Below are 20,996 nucleotides of genomic sequence, written 5' to 3' on the forward strand. Positions count from 1 at the left end.
TGTCGCCCTTCGTGCCAGGACTGCGGCCTGCTGAGCCCCAGGTAGGAATCCACGCCTCGCCTCTCCCTCTGGCTGCACCCGCACAGCTGGCGAACTTGGCTGAGGTCCGGCGGAGAGGAGTGAGATGTTGTGCTAGTTTAGGCCCCTCATCAGATTGCAGAGCGGCCCGACTGCAGTATTCCTCCGCCCAGCGTCTCGGGCAAACATGGGATCTCCCAGGGAAGCCCAGAGCGGGTCAGGGAGCTGGCCCCCCTCTGCGACTCGCTCTACTCTGGCTGGCCGAGTGTCTGGCGCCATCCTCGCTGGAGGAGGTTGTCGGGGGCGGGCCGGCTAGCGGGGCTGCCCTCCCCGCAGTGACGTCCCAGTGGGCGGAGGGGCGACCAACTGTCTCCGCGCCCTACCCCCTCCTCCCGTGCGGTCCGTCGGTCCCCAGGAGATGCTGCTGCGGCGGTTGCAGTGGTCGCGCACGCCGCCGCCCGCCAGCCCGCTCCACCGCCGTAGCGCCCGGGTGTCGGAAGGCGCACCTGAGTCGGGCCATGAGGCCGGGAACCACGCTGCAGGCCTTGGTGCTGGCCGTGCTGCTGGTGGGGCTGCGGGCCGCGACGGGTCGCCTGCTGAGCGGTGAGTGCGCGCGCTGGGGCGGAGGCTGGTGCTGGGGCGGGCTCGGCAGAGGTACTCACTGCGCCCCAGCTGCTGACCCTCTTCTGGGCCGCCACGCATGGGACTAGGGGGCCGTTCCATGCCCCACTCCCAGACGCAGCCCTTCGGAGTCTCCTGCTTCCAGGGAGCAGTCGCACGGCGTCTGAGACCCGCGCCAGTTCCCGGAGCCGTGCAGTTCCCTGCGCGTCCTGGAACGCTCGAAGCCCGTTGCCAGTCCAGAGTTATGGGGGTGGGTTGGAGGATTTGGGAGAGGTGGGGCAGTGGGCAAACCTGCCCCAGTGGGTGCCCCTTCGGCCAGCTCCTTTGCACACATCGAGTCAGTCCTTGGGACCACCCCCGCGGGTCAGGCTTGCCAGCTGGTCCCCGCCTACCGCCCGCTCGGGGAGGCGGCTGCATAGACAACAGGGTAGGGATGCTGGATCCGCGGTGCCGTGGGAACCCTGCCTGTTACTCCTTGTCTTTTCTGGAGGGTTGCATGGCCGGGTCCAGCGCCTGGAATGAGAGCGCTTAGAGACCGGGAAAGAACTCCAGTTAGTGTGGGACGAGCCCCGCCTGACTCCGGGTAATGACTCTCTGCTTCCTTCCTCCTGTTGTGTCACTGCAGCCTCGGATTTGGACCTCAGAGGAGGTACAGTGCTCTGGCTTCTGGCCTCTTTCAGTTGTTCTGCATGTCGGGGGGAGAACATCCGTGCCCTTTTCTCAGATCCCCTTTGCGGGTGCCAACAGCTTGACCAAATGGGACAGAGGAGACTGGAAACCTTCTCCACTCCGGCATCCCGGCTTGCGAAACTAATTTAAAGAATGTAAAGTTGGTTTCAGGATGGGGGCGGGGCGCGGGGCGGCAAAAGAGGTGGGAAGCTGAATTGAGCTGCTTGGGTTAGGGCTGCGTGGGCTCCGTTCTTGGTCACAGGGAACAGAAGGCCCTCCCACCCTTCCCCTTTCTGCAAATGAGAAGAGAAGGACACTTCCTGAAGGCAGGAGAACCAGACAGGCCAGCGGGCCTCCTTCCAGGTCTGACTGTCTCTGGCACTCACCCGCAGACTTGGGATGTGTGGCCAGGCTGGACCATACAGGAACTTGCTTAAGGTGTTATGTTTCCCTTGACAAGCCAACGTGGAAAGTGGGGGTTGTCCGGAAATTCAACTCCAGCTTATGTTATGCCGGTGGCCAGGTTGGATAAGTTCCTGGGGGTTCATTTGCCCCCCCTCTGCTGTCCAATTTGGAGCCAGCTTTGAGGAATCGCAAAAGCGTGGCTGGCCCAGCGTCCTTCCTGGGGGCATCCCTGCCTCAGCCTCTCTCAATGCCTTCTTGTAAGCAGGTCTGACTTTTGAGCCCTCCTAATGTGCTGCTGGACCAGTCTAGTTAGAGTTTCTCTATAATCAGCAATAGCCAAATAATGACAGGAAAAGGGAGAAGACGTGGAACTCTTACAACTTGTTGCTCATTGAGAATTCCTTTATGAAAGTGATGAGAGAAGAAATAGAAAATGAAGACTCACTGGAGCTTTCTGGATAATCTGTATGTGCTCTTTCTCATTTAGCACTAATAATAGAGTTATGTGTTTGTGACCCCTTGCCCTATATGCTGGCCAGTGTTGGGAATAATGAATGCTATCTGGCTCCCTACGCAGCTGCAAAACAAGTTGGGAAAATGAGAACATGCCAGAAGTTCTGGGAGGAAGTTCCCAAACCAAAATCTTTTACCCCCGGCACTGTCGCAGCGGTTCGCACCCACAGCCCAGTTTTGCTTTCTCTTTGCAGGGTGACTACTCCCCGCGTTGATACGTGGTTTTCACTTTGAACATTTGAATCCGGAAACATATGCTGTGTGCTCCTGTGAGCTAGGAAGTAGCTTTTGTTCCTGTATTCCCAGCACTTCGCACAGTGCCAGGCACAGAGTGTACGCTCAATAAATGGTGATTGAATAAAAGGAGTGATGAGGCTAGTGTCTCCGGTACAGCAAGGCTTCAGTCACACAGACACAAGCTAGAGCAGTGTGTACTGTGAGCGATTTGTTATTGACTCCTCAGTAAAATTCCATCTGTTTGTCTGAGATGATCTTCAGCCCTTCAGGGGACAGTCTGGTAAGACACATTACCTGGGCTCCCAGTAAAACATGAGCCTGGAGTGCAGCAGGGAGCTAGCATTTTAGTTCACTGGTACCAGCATGATTTTGTAATTAGATCTGGGCTCTAACTCCGGCGATGCTGCTGATCACTGTGTGATCTTGGCCAAATTACTTAACTTCTCTGAGCCCCAGTTTTCTCATTTGTAAAATGAGCCATAAACAGTATCTGCATCGCGGGACTATTATGCGGATTACATGAGATAAAGTATGTAAGTAAATGTTAAGCCCTTACCATACTTTATGGCACATAATAAGAGTTCAGTAAACGTTAACTGTTGTCTTTAGGTTAGGGGGCTGACTGTCAGTAGCAGAAAAACCCCGTGGATCTGATGCTCTTAGCTTCTGCTTACACCAGAGACTGGGCAAATTCTCAGTCCTGCTGCACAGGCAGAGGGTTCCAGAATAGAGGAGCCCAGCCTGACTTTAGGAAGCCTCTCTTACCTTAAAGAACCACCAGAAGAACCACTTCTTAAAGAAGACACCCTCTTTAAGCCACATTATCCCCTGAGACTCCCTAATGAAAGTGTTATTTGTGTACCTTTCAGTGAAACCATAAATCTTCATCTACTTCTCTTCTAAAGGATAGTCAAAATAAAACATTTGCTTTTTAATATTCTGTAATGGAACAAACAAACACGATGTCCCTACACAATATAGGCATCAGAGTTTAAATCACTACATCTCCATGCTAGAAGGAGTATTAATTTGCTCTGAGAACCCCAGCTGACATGATAACAGTCTACTGATGAGTAACCAAAATTCCTACCCAGGGATACCTTCCTTCAGATGCCTCCACGCATCCCTGCCCCAGTATACTTTTTGAGACACTGAAATAGGTTGGCTTCTTTTTTCTCTAGGGCAGCCAGTCTGCCGGGGAGGGACACAGAGGCCTTGTTATAAAGTCATTTACTTCCATGATACTTCTCGAAGACTGAACTTTGAGGAAGCCAAAGAAGCCTGCAGGAGGGATGGAGGCCAGCTAGTCAGCATCGAGTCTGAAGATGAACAGAAACTAATAGAAAAGTTCATTGAAAACCTCTTGCCATCTGATGGTGACTTCTGGATTGGGCTCAGGAGGCGTGAGGAGAAACAAAGCAATAGCACAGCCTGCGAGGACCTTTATGCTTGGACTGATGGCAGCATATCACAATTTAGGTAAGTGTGTGGAACCCACAGCAGCTGACTCACTTGACATAATTCATAAAAGAGGCAGGCTGGATCCACAGTGTTGGATCAGTGGGGAAGAGAAGACCAACCAGGCAGATCTCTGAAGGGGAAGTAGCACCAGAATAGCTGCTGACCTAAGCAGTGCAGTTGGTGAACTCAGCCTTGATTTGGGTCCAGCCGATGTCCAAGGAGCTCTGTTCAGGTGACTGCAGCCCAGCAGCCTTGTTTCAACAGCATACAATGCTTAAAGCCAGTTGTTCTGGCTCTCTGGCCTTTTGGACCAGAACCTCATTGAGAGACTGAAGATCTATAGGGCTATGACTCAGGATAGGACTCCAGTCCACAGGGAATTGCAATAATTGGCAAGAAATCAGAGCCAAGATCTAACTCTGTGGATTGGCCAAGACCTCAGGAAGCCTGCAGTGTATAGGGCCTTGATAAACCCACGGCATCAAGACTCACTCATCCCCCAACCCTGGCAGCATGACATTGCCATCATCCCTCCCTGAGAAATGTGAGAAATGCAGTAACATAGACAAACATTTAAAAAATATCAAAATTAAGAGACAGACAGTGAGACTAGGAGAATGCATGTCACAAATCCAACAAAGAGTTAGTATCTTTTTATGATGAAGAGTTTATGTCAATAAAATACTAAGACTCCAAAATATAAAGAGACAAAATACCTGAGCAGGCAGTTTATAAAATAAAAAATCTAATGGTGAACAATCATATGGGGAAAGGTCTAAACTCATCAAAAGAATGAAGATTTTTAAAATATATTCTTTAATATATACCTACTATGTACTCCCCCAAAATTTAACAACTATATATATGTGTGTGTGTGTATATATATGTGTGTGTATACATGTGTGTGTATGTGTGTGTGTATATATTTACCTATTACATTTAAGGCAGCACACATCAGCATCTATCTTAGTCCACCCATTAGACTCATCAGGTGCACATCTTCTTATAAGTTCTGGGAGCAGCTCCTCCAGGATTCTCATGACCCTGTCTTCCTGGGAGAAACTTTAGAAAGGAGGGTTACTAGGATGAACTACACTTCCCATCACTGCAGCTGGTCCCAGGGCCATGAATGGTACTTATTGACCTCCTTCCTCTAGTAGCCAGTCCAGATTCCCTCTCCCTCTGCTGATCTCAAAGGTTGACCTTGTGGCATGATCCACATCCTCATTTCTGAAGAATCTGAGGCCCTAGTCACCTTGCCCTTATCATGCTGGAGTTAGTGTACTTTTCCATTGACCATCAAAGTTGGGCAAGCGAATTCCAAGAGGTACCCAAATAGATAACTCCTTGCCCATAATACATAACAGCAGGCCTATCTCCTCCTGATGGTTAGGGTCACTTACCTCCTGCCAAAATAATGTCTTCTCTTTTTCCCTGCTGGTCCCTGGACACAAGGATCCCAGAGTGTCCAAATGACAGTGATAACTCATAGTTTAATAAGATTCTTGTATCTTCTGACAGTCCCCTGTGGGAACCAGGACCTCTAAGCTTCCAAATCCCAGTGTTGCAGAGACAAGAAGCACAAATTCCTAAGTGGGTCACCGCCAGTGATGCTAAAGCGAGGCTACTCCTGCTTCCACCCCTCGGCTCCCAAACCCATATATTCTTATTCTTGGGAACATAGGACTGTATAAAGGGCACGTGAATTATTGCCCCTCTCAGAAGTCCCGTGTAGTCAACTTGCCACAAGTGCCACGTCGGTGTCCTCAAGTGTTGGTGCTGTGTCAGACACTTAGCATTGGTTTCTGTTGCTGGAAGTTGAACATTCGGCAGTAGCAGTAGCTAGATTTGCCCTAGTGAATGAGAGCCAATCTGTTGAACCCATCTATAGACTTCATCTCTCCCACTACCTCTTAGTATCTGTTATACTAGCACTGGGGTGGCTGATAACAGGCTGGCTGGCATTACCTAGCTGAGTTATTTTGTCTTCCTGGTTGTTCAGTGCCTCTTCTACAGTAGATGTTCCCTGGTGGTCTTTAATATCTGATGGATATTTTATGTTCACTCCTCTGTGTATAGTCACATCCTTCTATCCAAAACTTCCTACTCCCCAATCTTCCAGTCTATTTCCATTTAGACTCTTGATCAGCTGGGCATGCTATTTACCTTACCCCTTGTTCTTATATATTCTAATCTCCGGTACTTTCCCTTTCCTTACAAAGTGGTTAACTAGATGTACCAACTAAAGCTCTGGCCATTGGGAAGATGTTCCCTTACTGGTGTCTTACAAGGCCACCTCAGTGGGACTGCAGTGCAGCTGCTGTCCATTTCACTCTGTACTCCCATACTTAGCTGACCTACCCTTGAACCAGGCTCAGGCTGCCAGTATCAGCTAGTCACAAGGGATTCCTCCATGCAGTCACAGGTGTGAGCTAAGGAAGAGGCTCTGGTCCAACAGTGGCAGGTGTCATGGAAGTCTGCTTTACCTGCTTGTGCGTGCTCTTTGGTCCTGGATATAGCTCTTCCATCTTACAACGGATCGATTCCAGGCCTGCCTAATCTCCGATTAGGTGTGTCCGACAGTTTCTCGCTCATGATGGGCAGGTTGTGCTACATGGTCTCTGGTGCTCCTTGCCTAGTAGCCAGCCAGGAACTGTTTCTCAAAAGGTGAGTAATTTTCAGCTACAGATGGTATGGCCTTGCTTCAAAATCCTAAGGGTCTGCATTGTGATTCTCTCACTGAAGCTTGTGGCAAGCTTTATATGACATTATTTTTCCCGCCACTGACATCTCTAATAATAGGAGCTGCTGCATTATATGAGCCAAGTGGCAAATCTGCTTGCATATAGCCTAGATCCACTTCAGAGTTCTTTTCTGCTATGAATCCTACTCAGAATGGCTGTATTTCATGTCACCTGGTTTATGGGCCAGAGCAGTATTTCCAGGTGTGAAATACGCTGCCTCTAGAGCCCAAAGAGACCTACCATGTGCTATGCTTCTCTCTTCAAATACAGCAAGATGCAATGGTTTGTTTTTTAATTTGAAAGGGATGTTCTGGTATTCCCTAGATCACTAGATACCCACACATTTTGTTGAAGTGGTAGGCTCCTGAATCTTCATAAGATTTATCTCCAACCCTTTGGAGTACATAAGTCTCACCAAGGCATCAGGTGTACTAACCACTTCTTGCTCATCTGTTCCAATTAGCATGATGTCGGCAATATAGTAGGTTAGTGTGATTTTCTGCAAAATGTCTAGGAAATCCAGATCTCTTTACACCATATTATGACAGAGGATGGGAAAAATTAATGTAGCCTTGAGTCAAGACCATAAGTATATACTATTGTCCATCCCAATGAACTGTTTCAGATTATCTTTCTGATACAGAAGGAAAAGAATGTATTCACCAGATCTGCATACTAGGTACCCAAGGCCATGTTAACTTGCTTTAGCAAAGACACCACCTATGGCACAGGCAGCCACAATTGGGCTTCCACTTGGTTGAGTTTGTGCTACTCTATTATGACCTTCAGGATCTGCCTGGTGTTTTCAGGAGTCAGACTAGTGAATTAACTAGAGATACGACGGGGAACACCACTCTTAGATTCTCTGGGTCTTTAAGGGTGACACTACTTCCTGCCATCTTTCCCTGAATAAGATATTGTTGTTGATTTATTATCATGGCAGGGGTGGGAAGGAGTGCAGTTTCAAAGGCTTCCCCACTTGACATTCTCCACCGTGATAGCTCTTGCCCCACAGGTAAGTAGACCAAGAGACGACGCAGCTCAACCTGCCAATCATAGGCCAAGGAACCAATGTGGAACTGTACCAACTAACAAATACGTCTATTCAATTCATATATTTGGGGACTGGGGAATGATGACTGTTTGGGTGCCACTATGAGCTGATCTTGGGCCAGAACTCTATTTAATACCTGTCCCCAGTATGCTCCCACTCTAATGGGTAGCTTTGATGACACTTTAAGTCTGAGTATTAATGTGAACTTGCACCCTGTGTCCAACAGCCCTTGTAATATTTGGATATTCCCTCTCTTCCCCAGTGTATGGTTACTGGAGGAAATAGCCATGGGTCCCTTTAGGGGAAAAACGGGAAGTTATTACCATGTGCACCCGCCATGGTGTTGCAAGGTCCTTCTTACTGGAAACCTGGCATCTCTGTCAGTGAGTTCTGGGTCTGAAAATTGGCTTAAGTACAGAAATTATATGCCAGACATAATATTCAACCTATAAGACAAAATAATGTAAAGCCATAAGGCCAGTGGAGAGGGAAACAAGGCAAGTCAGGGTAGGGGGCCCAACAGGGCTGGAATCTGGACTGGAGATAACTAATGAGGTGCGCCTAGCTGTCCAGGCATAGTATCCAAGGAGTGTTTATTGTAAGCTAAGCTATTTTCCAGGAAATTCAATCCAGTGAGTGCAGCAAAGGATTTTCCTTTTAGTAGACAGCAACACAGGACTCAAGCCGAGCCTTGCTGTGGTGCTACAGGGAGAGCTGTCTCTTAGCTGTCTCTTTCCTGGAGAGGGCTCTGACAAGAGCTAAGCAGAGCAGCATTGCCTGCTCTGAGCATCAGGGCAAGATCTGAGCCCTAGAAGGAAACAGCTCAGGCAACTAACCAGGCAGGTCACAAAGCCCAGCCCTGAGTCAGCATATGGGGTGGGTACTCACAGATGTAAACACTCCATAAGATCCAAGCACATTCCCTGGCACTGACATATCCAACTGGGTGGCAGCACCATTTAATTTCAGGTGCCACTGGATAGTAGTGTAAGGTTGCTAATGCACCCCTCTAGGGGGTTAGGGAGACACAGACAAGACATCTGGAGGTGGAGGCTGAGGAGCATCAGCCTTATCAACTGGAAACAACTTAAAAACTGAAAAAGACCAAATGGTCCTCCTGCTTTTGTCCCCACCCCTTCACCTGTTTTGACAGCCTCTATGTTTTGGAATGTCTTGCTCATGTGCTTGAATTTCTTATCTACTTCCCAGGGCTGAAAAGGCAGTTGGTGACTGTTGAAAAGCATGGAGAGATGAGAGCAGGGCAAGCTCTGGATGAGATAAGCCATGTCTCTTCTCAGTGCATCTGAGATCTAAAAAAAGACAAATAAACCCAATTAGCAAAAAGCAAGAAAGAAATAAGATCGTCCAGACTAGCCCTGCTAGCTGCTTTTTCTCATAATTACTTTGTAGACATCATACGGTGGCATGTTCCTCCCTGCAAAGAGACTGTGGCAAATGTCAGATGATTGATTGTGATGTCCATATGAGAATGCGTGTGGTTCTGCTTACTGGCAGTTCTTCAATTCCTCCCTCTCTCTGTATTGTGTTCTGAGGCAGAATCTTATGTTTATGGCTCAGTGGGACTTGATGGGAAAACAAAGGCTTTGAAGTCTCAAAAAATCCTTCTCCAGTTGCTCCACTGTTGATCCCTTTTCCTACAGGAACTGGTATGTGGATGAGCCGTCCTGCGGCAGCGAGGTCTGCGTGGTCATGTACCACCAGCCATCGGCACCCGCCGGCATCGGAGGCCCCTACATGTTCCAGTGGAATGATGACCGGTGCAACATGAAGAACAATTTCATTTGCAAATATTCTGATGGTAATGAATCTTCTCCCAGGCTATGCGGCTGAATTCTCAACCTCCCTTATTTCATGAGCAGCTGCTAGTACCAAGAATGTGTCATGTGGTCTCTGAGAAAGCTTGTTGCAAATGCCAGCAACATAAAACCTTAGGAATTCTTGTAAAGGGCAATGTAACGACAATTCCTCACTGAGGAGTAATCCTAGCAAAGGAAAGGTTATCAGATGTTAAAAGAAGGGATGACGAAAAGGTTTAATTTATGTGTTTGATAAAGCAAGTCTTACAAGAACATCAGGAAATAAAAAAGCCCTTTAAGTGGACAGCCACAAATTATTACTCTTTCCACATGTGAGGTTGGCTGTAGGGGCTTAGAATAAGCTGGCCATTGCTCCTACAAGTCTTCTAACAGCCCAGTGAGATTATTTTCTGAGGCTTTAAGGAAGCATGATACGTATGTAAATGAGAAAGTACACCAACTGCACTTTCACTGGGCAGAGATAGCAGGTACTTTGATGAGCAGATTTAAACTCTCAACTCTCAGCTGCAAATTCCACTTACATTTGCTTCCAGATCTGTTAGGGTTTTAAACTGGCTACAAGCCTGTAGTTTCACTGTACTTGGGTCTCCCAGACTTCTCCATTACAACTGACATATTTGAACTTGAACTGATTCTTAATCTGCCTTTGAAGTTTGTCACCTCCCTAAAGCCAACTGCTTAGCCCTAATTCTGCATTCTTTCTTGATAGGAGTAGAGTGACTTGTTAATTCTATCTAGTTTGGGACTAAGTAATCCTGTCATTTAGAAATTGTTTGAACTGGACTATGGTTTGGTGGCAATTTTTGCTGCTAAAAGATGTTTTTCTCTCTCTTTATCCTCTCTGATGAATTCTTCTCTCCAGTGACCTGGCCCTCCCCACCGTACAGTGTTGTCTCAGGTAGGGAGATTGCAAAGACCTAGACTGACTTAGCAAGTCACCTTTATAAAGCAGTGAAAGCAAGGCACTTGTTACAAACTGGCTTTCCATCACTTTTGTGAATTATATTATATTATTAATAGCTCCATGGTTTAAATTTTTGCACTTCCTTTAACAGTTTTTGAAATGTGAGATTTTGAAATTTGCTTTAATATCCTTTTATTTTTGGACTTGGTACTTTTTTTTAAAAAAAAAAATCTTATTCTTCATTACTTTTGTTAATTGCCTATATTAGTTACACTAAGTCCTGGCAGGAAAAAGATGGCACACACAAAGGATTTAATGAGGAAAGTGTAATAAAAAGGACATTTGCTGAGGTGTAGGCAAAGAACAAGAGATGGTAAAATATCCAGGGACTAGCTACAATGGGAAACTGTTACTCCCAGGACTGAAGGAGTAAAAGAAGGGAGTGATTTTAGCAGAACCGAGGAAAAGCTTGGGGTCATGAAAGAGGACCCGCCCAACAGGAGCTATTACCATGAAATGCAGCTACTATCAAACCATACTGATGTGGGATGGGGGCACGGGGAATAAATACTGAGACCTCTCTTTCCTCCTATCCTCTGACCTTCTGCCTTTGCCTCTCATTGGCTAAGTCCAATCAGAGACCAAAGAACAAGGGAACAAGGAAGCCCTATTGAAACAGTTTATAGGCCTCAACCTCCCCAGGCACAGAAAAGGACAGAGAATGGATCCAACAGAGGGAGGTGGGCACATGAAGAAAAACTAACACACTCTGTTTTTGGCCACACATGCCCAGAATAGTTTACACACCTTAGCATGCCAGAAGAGATCAGCACAACCAGACCCTCGCTGACCTGTCCAGCTCAATTCTCACCACTCTAACTCCTCTCCCCGTCCTATTCCAACACCTTTGTACCAAATGGAATTCCCCAAGAGCTCTTAATTGCTGTTTCCTGTGCTTGAAACACCCCTTTCCCAGCCAACTCATTCTCACCCTTTGGCTTCAGGTTAGACAACACCTTCTCTCCTAACAGCTAAGTGCAACCGGTGATCCTGGGTTGGATCCTGGACCATGATGTGATGATTTCCTATAAATGGCATTAGTAGGAAAATTGGTAGAATCTGAATGAGATCAGTAGATTCGAAAATAGTATTACATCAATGTTAATTTCTTGGTTTTGATCATTGCACTGTGGTTATATATGAAAAGGCCCCTTTCCCTTTGTAAATATGGACAAAAGTCTTTAGGAGTAAAGGGGCACCATGTCGACAACTTGTTTGCAGGAACAAAGTTATGTATGTGTATGTATGTGTGTGTGTGTATATATATATATATATGCATGTATGCACATACACATAAACATGTGTATGTGATACAAAAACAGAGAGAGGGAGAATAATTAAGTAAATGAAATGTGATAAAATGATAAGGTGAAGAATATGGGATAATTCTTTGTACCATTCTTGCAAGTTTTTGTAAATCTGAAAATATTTTGAAATAAGTTAAAAAAAAAAACTTCCTTTGGAAAGCCTTCCAGAGTCCCTCAAAGCTAGGTTTGTTGTCCCTCCTATAAGGATCGTAGCACCTCACACATACAGTGCTTTAACTGCCTATTTATAAGGCTGTCCTCTCCACTAATGATTGGCATGAAATCTGGAAACTTACCTGTTTAACCACTTGATGGGCTGGGGAAGCTCACTCCTGTGGTTCCGGCAGGGGAGGACATCATCCCATTATGCCAGAGTGACAAGGAACTGGGTGAATGATAATATATAAAACTAGATTTGAGAATGTAATCATGTAGAGTAGGCGGCATGCTAGCCATAGCTGAACACTTGCTTACTTCTGGGGTATGCTAAAGGCACAGGCATATTCAGCGAATATCAGAAACAAATCATGAGGCAACACAGATGCAGGTGCAGAGATTGATGGGAATGCTGCATTGATGTGCTGTGTTTAACTTTGCACTGTGGATTGAAGTATGAAGGGACAGCAGTATGAATAGATCATGTATTGAATAGATCATGTTATTACATACTCCAGTGTAATATCCCAAAATCAATGTTCATTAATATTTTCCTGTATTTCCAGATTTTATGGCCATCCTGTAGAATATAAGCTCCTTAGAGGGCTGAGATTCTTTCTTATTTGCTGTTTTATCTCTGCTACCTAGCACAATTATGTCTCCTATTTTAATTTTCATTAGAATGTATTTGGTTGAAATCCCTTTAAAGCTACTTATCAGCTGTGAGATTTGGGCAAGTTACTTAATCTCCCTGAATCTCAGTTTCCTCATGTACAAAACCAGAATAATAATAAGGCCACCTTCCATCCTGGCTAACACGGTGAAACACCGTCTCTACTAAAAAATACAAAAAATTAGGCGGGCATGGTAGCAGGCGCCTGTAGTCCCAGCTACTCGGGAGGCTGAGGCAGGAGAATGGCGTAAACCCAGGAGGTAGAGCTTGCAGTGAGCAGAGATCGCGCCACTGCACTCCAGCCTGGGTGACAGAACTAGACTCCATCTAAATAAATAAATAAATAATAAGGCCACCTCACAAGGCTGTTATCAGGATTAATTGAGTTTGATTTTATAAAACACTTAGAACAGGCCAGGCATGGTGGCTCACGCCTGTAATCCAACATTTTGGGAAGCTGAGGCAGGATCACTTGAGGTCAGGAGTTTGAGACCAGCCTGACCAACATGGTGAAACCTCATCTCTACTAAAAAAAAAAAAAAATACAAAATTAGCCAGGCATGGTGGCACACACCTGTAATCCCAGCTACTTCAGAAGCTGAGGCAGGAGAATCACTTGAACCTGGAAGGCGGAGGTTGCAGTGAGCCAAGATTGTGCCAGTGCACTCCAGCCTGGGTGACAGAGCAAGACTCTGTCACCAAAACAACAACAACAACAACAAACAACTTAGAACAGTTTATCTCATATAGTAGGCGATGTGTAAGCGGGTTTTTAAAAATAAATGGATTTACATCGCCTACACACACACACACACACACACACTCTTACAGGAAGATGACTAAAAGTTTGTGTCCTTTCTGAGTGAAACTTCAGAATGGACTTGATATCCTGGCCTTAGGACTGTGATTTTTAAGGTCTTTCCCTTAAAGACCCTGTCCCTATGAACACCAGAGCATCTGATTGGCATAAGAGACTCACTGCCAATACAACAGGTGGACACACTCCCAGTCAAAAGCAAAAACATTTGATGTCAGTTGTCTGTACAACCTGATATTCTCGAGACACTTTGAAATATGTGCAATAGCTCAGAGCTCTAGATCACCAGCCTCTGCCTTGCTGCTGGCCAGTGGTCTACTCAGCCCCTAAACCACCTTCACAACTTGGAGATCAGTGTTTGTTGCCCTCTAAAACATCCCCATTATGAACTGATAAAATGTCTTAGACTGCTTTAAAATAATCCAGGCCAGAAGTGCAGGGGAGAGGAGTAGGGATTATGGTTGAAACTAGATGAGCTATACAATGATAGGAGTTGAAGCTGCATGACAGTACACAGGGTACATTATACCAGTCTTTCTACTTTTTTGTATATTTGGAAATTATCATATTTAAAGGTTTTTAAATACTTTTTTAAAAAATAAAAAAAGCACTGAAATAAAGCTGGGGTAGGTTAGTCTTTGTGCAAAAGCAATTCTTTGGATTTACTAGCCCAGTTCCTGATATCTGGTAACAACAAATAAAGTTTATCGGAGGACTGAATCAGCAAATAAATGGATGCCACGAGGCTGTGGCTGATTTCATTCAGACGCTATGAAAATTTACTTCTTATTTTTGTTTTTGTTTCTTTCTACTACAGAGAAACCAGCAGTTCCTTCTAGAGATCCTGAAGGTAAGCCTGTCACTTGAGATTTGGGTTAACTGGGACTGTTTCATAGCCCCTGTTCACAGGTTGAAAGCCCTATGTCCTTTGGACCAGATTATTCAACAGAAAAACTACTGGTATTAGCTCCGGCATTTGGGACAGGTATACGCCACACCCAGCCATGACAGCTAGTTTAGTCATGTCATTTTTTAGTGTTGTCTGTTTCTCTCACGGCTGAAAAGCAACAGTTAAAAATTCTGTTTGGGGTGTTACTTGTCATCATTGACAATATGAAAGGAATAATTTAATCTAATGAGACAAAAAAAAAAAAAGAGCCAAACTGATAGTTTGTGGCCTGAGAAGTGAGTCGTTGGCCCTTCCCCTTGACACCTTGGTATTTTATGTACCTTGATGTCAGCTGCTTGTTGATTGTTTTGGTACTGGATTCTTGACAGCAAGGGTCTCGCCAAAAAGACAAAGACAATTTAAACACTCTAGGGAAGCAAATTCAACCCTTTACTTTTCTATGTTTATAGATGGTGCTGGCCAAATTGCTACAGCTTTTTTGCATCCCGATTTGAACATGGTAGGACCTCAAAGAATTATCATGCCTTTCTCCATGTGTCTCTCTCCAGGTGAGGAAACAGAGCCGACAACACCTGTACTTCTAGAAGAAACACAGGAGGAAGATGCCAAAAAAACATATAAAGAAAGTAGAGGTATGTACAAAACTCTCCTAGGAAAGATGAATAATGAGGCTCCCTTGATCACAAATTACCCAAGGTTGAATTCCCTACTTTGTTCTTTCCCATAGCTACCTAAAAATAGAACTAGACAGGGCATGTGTGGCTTTGCAAAAACTGAACTAAATGCTAGGTTTCATCAATGAAATATGCAAACGGAACCATCCTAAGATGACTGGGGAAATCAGACAGCAGGTGAAAAATTTGCATGAAGACGGAGCTTTGGGAGCCACTCAGAGGTCATGCGGGGTAAGGTGGAGTGAGGACTGAGAGAGAAAATGTAGAGAAATAAGAGCAGAAAGACCCAAGCTGTGATGCATAACATCTATGATTAATATTCATCTGCAAAACAAAGAGACGAAATAGACAAAAACATTTAAAAGGTTAAATCATAAAAGGTAAAAGAAAATGGGATAATACGTTGGAGTGCTAATGGATTTCAAACTCACTCTCACTCTGAAGTTCAATAAGGACATCTGAGTTTTTGTCACTGGGCAACTTTTAAAAACCACTTTACTTCTCTGTGCTTCAGTTTAATTATTTGCATAATGGAAGTAATAATATTTTGCTTACCTACCTGAGAGCACAACTGTGTCCATAAAATGAAATAGGATGTTGCAATAGTGCAGTTCAGTTCTGACACTAAATTCCAGAGTTAGCACAGACACCCCAGCTCATGAGCACAGCTCATAACAAGACTGTCCTCACTGCAGACATTGACTGTGAGTTTGGGGGTCCCTAGGCCACCTGCATTTCTGACCAACTGGCTACAAACCCAGGAGTGTCCATGACCCCCACCTCTTAGGTTTGATAATTCACTAGAACAACCTACAGAACTCAGGAAAATATTATGTTTATGACTAGATTGATTGTATGTGATACAAATCAGGGTCAGCCTAATGAAGAGACACATAGCAGGATGTCTGGGAGGAGTTTCCATGTCACCCCCGACCCCATGGAATCAGGATGCATTAGCATCCTGGCACATCAGTGCGTTCACCAACCAGGAAGAGGTTTTATTGGAGTTTCACTGCATAGGCATGATTGATTTTATCATTGGTCATGTGGTGGAGCTCAGTCTCCAAAAGAGGTCAGGCTGATATCACTAGGCTCAAAACCCCAACCCTATCATCACATGGTTGGTCTTTCTGGCATGGCCAGCCCCCATCCTGAGTCATCTCCTCATAAACTCTCTTATGGTTCGAGGGGCTCATGAACAACAAATTCACTCCTGTTACTTGGGAGAGTCCAAGGTTTTAGAGCCTCTCTCCCAGGAACCAGGGGCAAAGGCCCATCAAATTCTTTATTATATGACAGATATGTGAGAAAGGTACAAAGTGCCCTGCAAAGGTGGGTGGCATCTCTATTGCTCATTGTTATTATGGTGGTATTTAAAGTGGGTTTTGAGGGTTTGGGGTTTTTAGTGGTTGTTAGGTTTGCAGTCTCACAGAGAAAAAAGGCAACAGCCTCTGGATAGTCAGGAAGCTTGGGTCAGTGGGAGTAGGAAGAGGGTTAGCCTCCAATCCTTGCTTCCTCTCAAAGCCACTTGAGGGGAACATCTTTGGTTCTAAGTCTTAAAAGACTAGAAAGTTCAGAAAAGCAAGCCTCTAAGTGCTCTTCACAGTCATGGCTCATGGACCCAACTGAATCCAGTTGGTCTTAGGAATATTGGAAAGGTTTTACACTGTAATTTACTTGCTTTCTGTGACTTCTTTCCTAGTAATGACACTAAGACTTCTGGCTCGCTTCTTTTTCCCTCTTTCCCCCATCCCATCTTGGGAACTCGGTAACTGTCCTTAGAGGCAAAGGCATCAACACTGCCCCAACAGCCCTTGCTTTCCTAAGGGAAGACAAGAAAAGAGGGACTCTCTTTTCTCTGGGGAAAAAAAAAAAAAAAAGCTTAATTAACAAAAGGGCCCTTCTGATATTTGGAAGACCCACAAATTTAAACCGATTTTCATTATCACTTAGGGTACTGGGACAGGTAGAAAATGCTCATTCATCAAAACCAGAAGACTCTTTGCTAACTGGCTAGATGTGTCTCAATCACCTAGGAATGAGCTCTTTGGAATACTCTGTGTTTATTAGGCTTTTTTGTTTGTTTTGTTTTTTAATTTTTTAATTTCAATAGATTTGGGGGTACAAGTGGTTTTTGATGATTATGTATTTTTTAAGCCTGGTTTGAAGCACAGAAAAACAAAACAAAAAACAGCCAGTGCTGATCATGTGCTTTCTTTCTTTTCAGAAGCTGCCTTGAATCTTGCCTACATCCTAATCCCCAGCATTCCCCTTCTCCTCCTCTTTGTGGTCACCACAGTTGTATGTTGGGTTTGGATCTGTAGAAGAAGGCAAGTAAAACCTTCATTATACAAACCTTTGCATCTTCTGCTCTCTTTGAGATTTGGATATTGCCCCATTTACTTCACTAAAACCCATGGCAGCACCAAGAGTATCACCATTGCAGATTGGAGAGCAGCTTCTCTGACAGGCCAGGGCATTCGGAAGTACTAGGCATTTGTGCTTAATTGTGATTAACAGAATGATCTTACATGCTTTACTGTGTGTATGTGGAAGATTTTAAAACAACTTGAAAGGTGAAATTGCATTATTCACCTCCCGTGCACTCACACATCACCCAGCAAAAATGCTCTCATGCATGTATGCCCTCACTCTGAAAATGTCTGTGGACTGAGTGAAGGAATGAATAATGAGCCATATGAAAAATGACTGTTGCAAAGCATTCTGGTACACATCTGAAACTAAACCACTTAATTCAAAATGAAAGAGCCAAATTCCTTTTAATTGACTTTTCTTTTAATTCAATACACAAGTATAGAGTGCTGTAAAATAGCTACACTAGGTGGCATCAACAATTTCTGTATATGGTGAGGATCATGTGCCACCATTTTTTTTTTTTTTTTTAGTACTGAAAGCTTTTCTCAGTTACCTTTTTATTCTCCATCATCATGGTATACGGAGAAGATGTCTAGTATTCCCATTTTACAATGGGAAAACTAGGCCCAATTTAAGATTTGACTACCTTTAAAAACCAATTTGAGATGAATTAGTAAGATTCCAATGTAAAAATCTATTTCAGTTAATTGTAAGTTCCTTATAGGATTACTATAAGGATTAAGGCAGTTAATACTTGCAGAATAGGTATATACTAAGCACTTACAAATGTTACCTCTTATTAGGATTATTTTATTAGTTATTTCCTTTGAATCTGAAAGTAGAATTTAGCTCAAAAAATTATAAGCATATTTTCCAGCTGCCTACTCTGCAATTGGTTCTTGATTTCCTTTCCTGACTACCAGGATTTGGGAATTGTGACTCTAAAGCTGGGGTGTCTGTCTATCCCAAGGGATCTTTTTTGTGCCCTGCAGCAGTCTGGTAAAGCCTATGGACTCCTTCCAGAACAATATTTTATTTTATTATTTTATTTATTTATTTATTTATGTTATTTATTTATTTTATATATATATATTTGAGACAGAGTCTTGCTCTGTCACCCAGGCTGGAGTGCAATGGTGCAGTTTCGGCTCACTGCAACCTCCGCCTCCCTGGTTCGAGTGATTCTTGTGCCTCAGCCTCCCGAGTAGCCGCAATTACAGGCACATGCCACCACGCCTGGCTAATTTTGTATTTGTAGTAGAGATGGGTTTCACCATGTTGGCCAGGCTGGTCTCGAACTTCTGACCTCAGGTGATCTGCCTGCCTCAGCTGTCCTAAGCGCTAGGATTACAGGCATGAGCCACCACACCCGGCCCAGAGCAATATTTTAAATGCATAAAATAAAATACATTGGGTTGCAAAGGAAGCAGTCATACTGTTATATAGTTTAGCAAAATATTTCCAAAAATGAATATGTGATTAGTAATACATGTACTCCTTTATTAACGCTTCTTTATTTAGTGCTGGGTATAATTATTATAATTTTGAAGTAGAGATGAGGGTAAAATATTTCAAGGCATCTATAACTGTGATATGAAAACATCTATAACTTCTAGTAATGATCCAATCAAAGATATTATTAATCCTGCTCTGTTTTATTGCTTACATTCATAATGGAAGGACATGCTAAATTTCACTTATGGATGAGTTGTATTTTTTGTTGTTTTGTTTTTGTTTTTTGTTTTGTTTTTTGAGACAGGGTCTCACTCTGTCGCCCAAGCTGGAGTACAGTGGTACCATCACAGCTCACTGCAGCCTTGACCTCCCAGGTTATCCTCCCACCTCAGCCTCCCAAGTAGCTAGGACTACAGGTGTGTGTCACCATGGCTGGTTAATTTTTATATCTTTTATAGGGACAGGGTTTTACCATGTTGCCCAGGCTGGTCTCAAACTCCTGGGCTCAAGTGATCCGCCTGCCTCAGTCTCCCAAAGTGTTAGGATTACAGGCGTGGGCCACTGTGCCCAGGTGAGTTGTTGTTTTTGTTTTGTTTTGTTTTGTTGTTTGTAATGTGGTATTTTTTTTTTCCTACTCAGTTATATCCCTGGACCCTCCAGGGACTCTGGGGACCCCAGGATAATAACCCTGCCCACACTTGGGCAGCAGTGAATGACAGATACGCAATCACTTTGAACATAACATCTCCCTGTTTGGTTCCCTCCCACCCCGAAACCCTGGCCTGTCAGTTACATAGATGAGACATGCAGCTGGGTGACCGCCCAGGGCTGCTTCCTCTGATCTCAACAGGAAGCACAAGGATATTCTCAATCACCTGGTCTGAAACACCCAGCCCTTGTTTTCTTTCTCTCTAGAAAACGGGAGCAACCAGACCCTAGCACAAAGAAGCAGCACACCATCTGGCCCTCTCCTCACCAAGGAAACAGCCCGGACCTAGAGGTCTACAGTGTCATAAGAAAACAAAGCGAAGCTGACCTAGCTGAGACCCGGCCAGCCCTGAAGAATATTTCATTCCGAGCATGTTCGGGAGAAGCCGCTCCTGATGGCGTGTCTTGTGACTATGACAACACGGCTGTGAACCCATCAGAAAGTGGGTTTGTGACTCTGGTGAGCGTGGAGAGTGGATCTGTGACCAATGACATTTATGAGTTCTCCCCAGACCAAATAGGGAGGAGCAAGGAGTCTGGATGGGTAGAAAATGAAATATATGGTTATTAGGACATATAAAAAACTGAAACTGACAATAATGGAAAAGAAATGATGAGCAAAATTCTCTTATTTTCTATAAGGAAAATACATAGAAGGTCTATGAACAAGCTTAGATCAAGTTCTGTGGATGAGCATGTGGTCCCCACGACCTCCTGTTGGACCCCCACGTTTTGGCTGTGTCCTTTATCCCAGCCAGTCATCCAGCTCGACCTTATGAGAAGGTAACTTGCCCAGGTCTGGCACATAGTAGAGTCTCAATAAATGTCACTTGGTTGGTTGTATCTAACTTTTAAGGGACAGTGCTTTACCTGGCCATGATAAAGATGGGCTGTGGAGCTTGGAAAACCACCTCTAAGTTCTGTTTTCCTTGCTCTATACAGCAGCACACATAATCACACAGACAGACAATCCAGAATCTTTTCAAAGCCCACGTATGGTAGCACAGGCTGGCCTGCGCATTGGCAATCCTCATATCTGTTGTTTTCAAAGAATAAAGTCAAATAAAGAGCAGGAAATGGAGTGTTAGTCTGTGTCTACAGCCCTTCCTCTGCATGGGGACACAAGGGACCTTTTTTTCTTTCTCCTGACATCCAAACTTGGAAATATCTACTTTGAAAACTAAAAATGAGGCCAGGCACGGTGGCTGACGCCTGTAATCCCAAAACCCTGGGAGACCAAGGTTGGAGGATAGCTGGAGTTCGGGAGTTCGAGACCTTCTTGGGCAACATAGTGAGACTCTGACTCTACAAAATATTTAAAAATTAGCAGAGTATGGTGGGATGCACCTGCAGTCCCAGCTACTCAGGAAGCCGAGGTGGGGGGATTGCTTGAGCC

General features: G+C 44.6%; 1 protein-coding gene across 3 annotated transcripts; it reads left to right on the top strand.

Moving 5' to 3' along the window:
* The first annotated feature begins 201 nt into the window (after positions 1-201).
* Positions 202-20,677, top strand: LAYN (layilin). Of its 3 annotated transcripts, XM_011926708.1 has the most exons (8): positions 208-621; positions 1,265-1,288; positions 3,645-3,942; positions 9,384-9,541; positions 14,295-14,327; positions 14,936-15,019; positions 17,289-17,391; positions 19,808-20,677. In XM_011926708.1, exons 1-8 carry the CDS (start codon positions 537-539, stop codon positions 20,169-20,171), a joined length of 1,149 nt encoding a protein of 382 aa, XP_011782098.1. In that variant the 5' UTR covers positions 208-536; the 3' UTR covers positions 20,172-20,677. The 3 variants fall into 3 exon arrangements, with proteins under 3 accessions (XP_011782100.1, XP_011782098.1, XP_011782099.1); XM_011926709.1 differs by lacking the exon at positions 1,265-1,288; XM_011926710.1 differs by lacking the exons at positions 1,265-1,288; positions 9,384-9,541 and having other exon boundaries at positions 202-621.
* The last annotated feature ends 319 nt before the right edge of the window (positions 20,678-20,996 follow it).

This window comes from Colobus angolensis, unplaced genomic scaffold (assembly GCF_000951035.1).
Source record: "Colobus angolensis palliatus isolate OR3802 unplaced genomic scaffold, Cang.pa_1.0 Scaffold7, whole genome shotgun sequence".
NCBI lineage: Eukaryota > Metazoa > Chordata > Mammalia > Primates > Cercopithecidae > Colobus > Colobus angolensis.

Bases quoted from the DNA above. Each gene is read 5' to 3' on its own strand.
- LAYN (XM_011926708.1), top strand. From the start codon at position 537: ATGAGGCCGGGAACCACGCTGCAGGCCTTGGTGCTGGCCGTGCTGCTG. The intron at 1,289-3,644 runs GTACAGTGCTCT...TTTTTTCTCTAG, and splicing joins GGATTTGGACCTCAGAGGAG to GGCAGCCAGTCTGCCGGGGA. The intron at 15,020-17,288 runs GTATGTACAAAA...CTTTCTTTTCAG, and splicing joins AACATATAAAGAAAGTAGAG to AAGCTGCCTTGAATCTTGCC.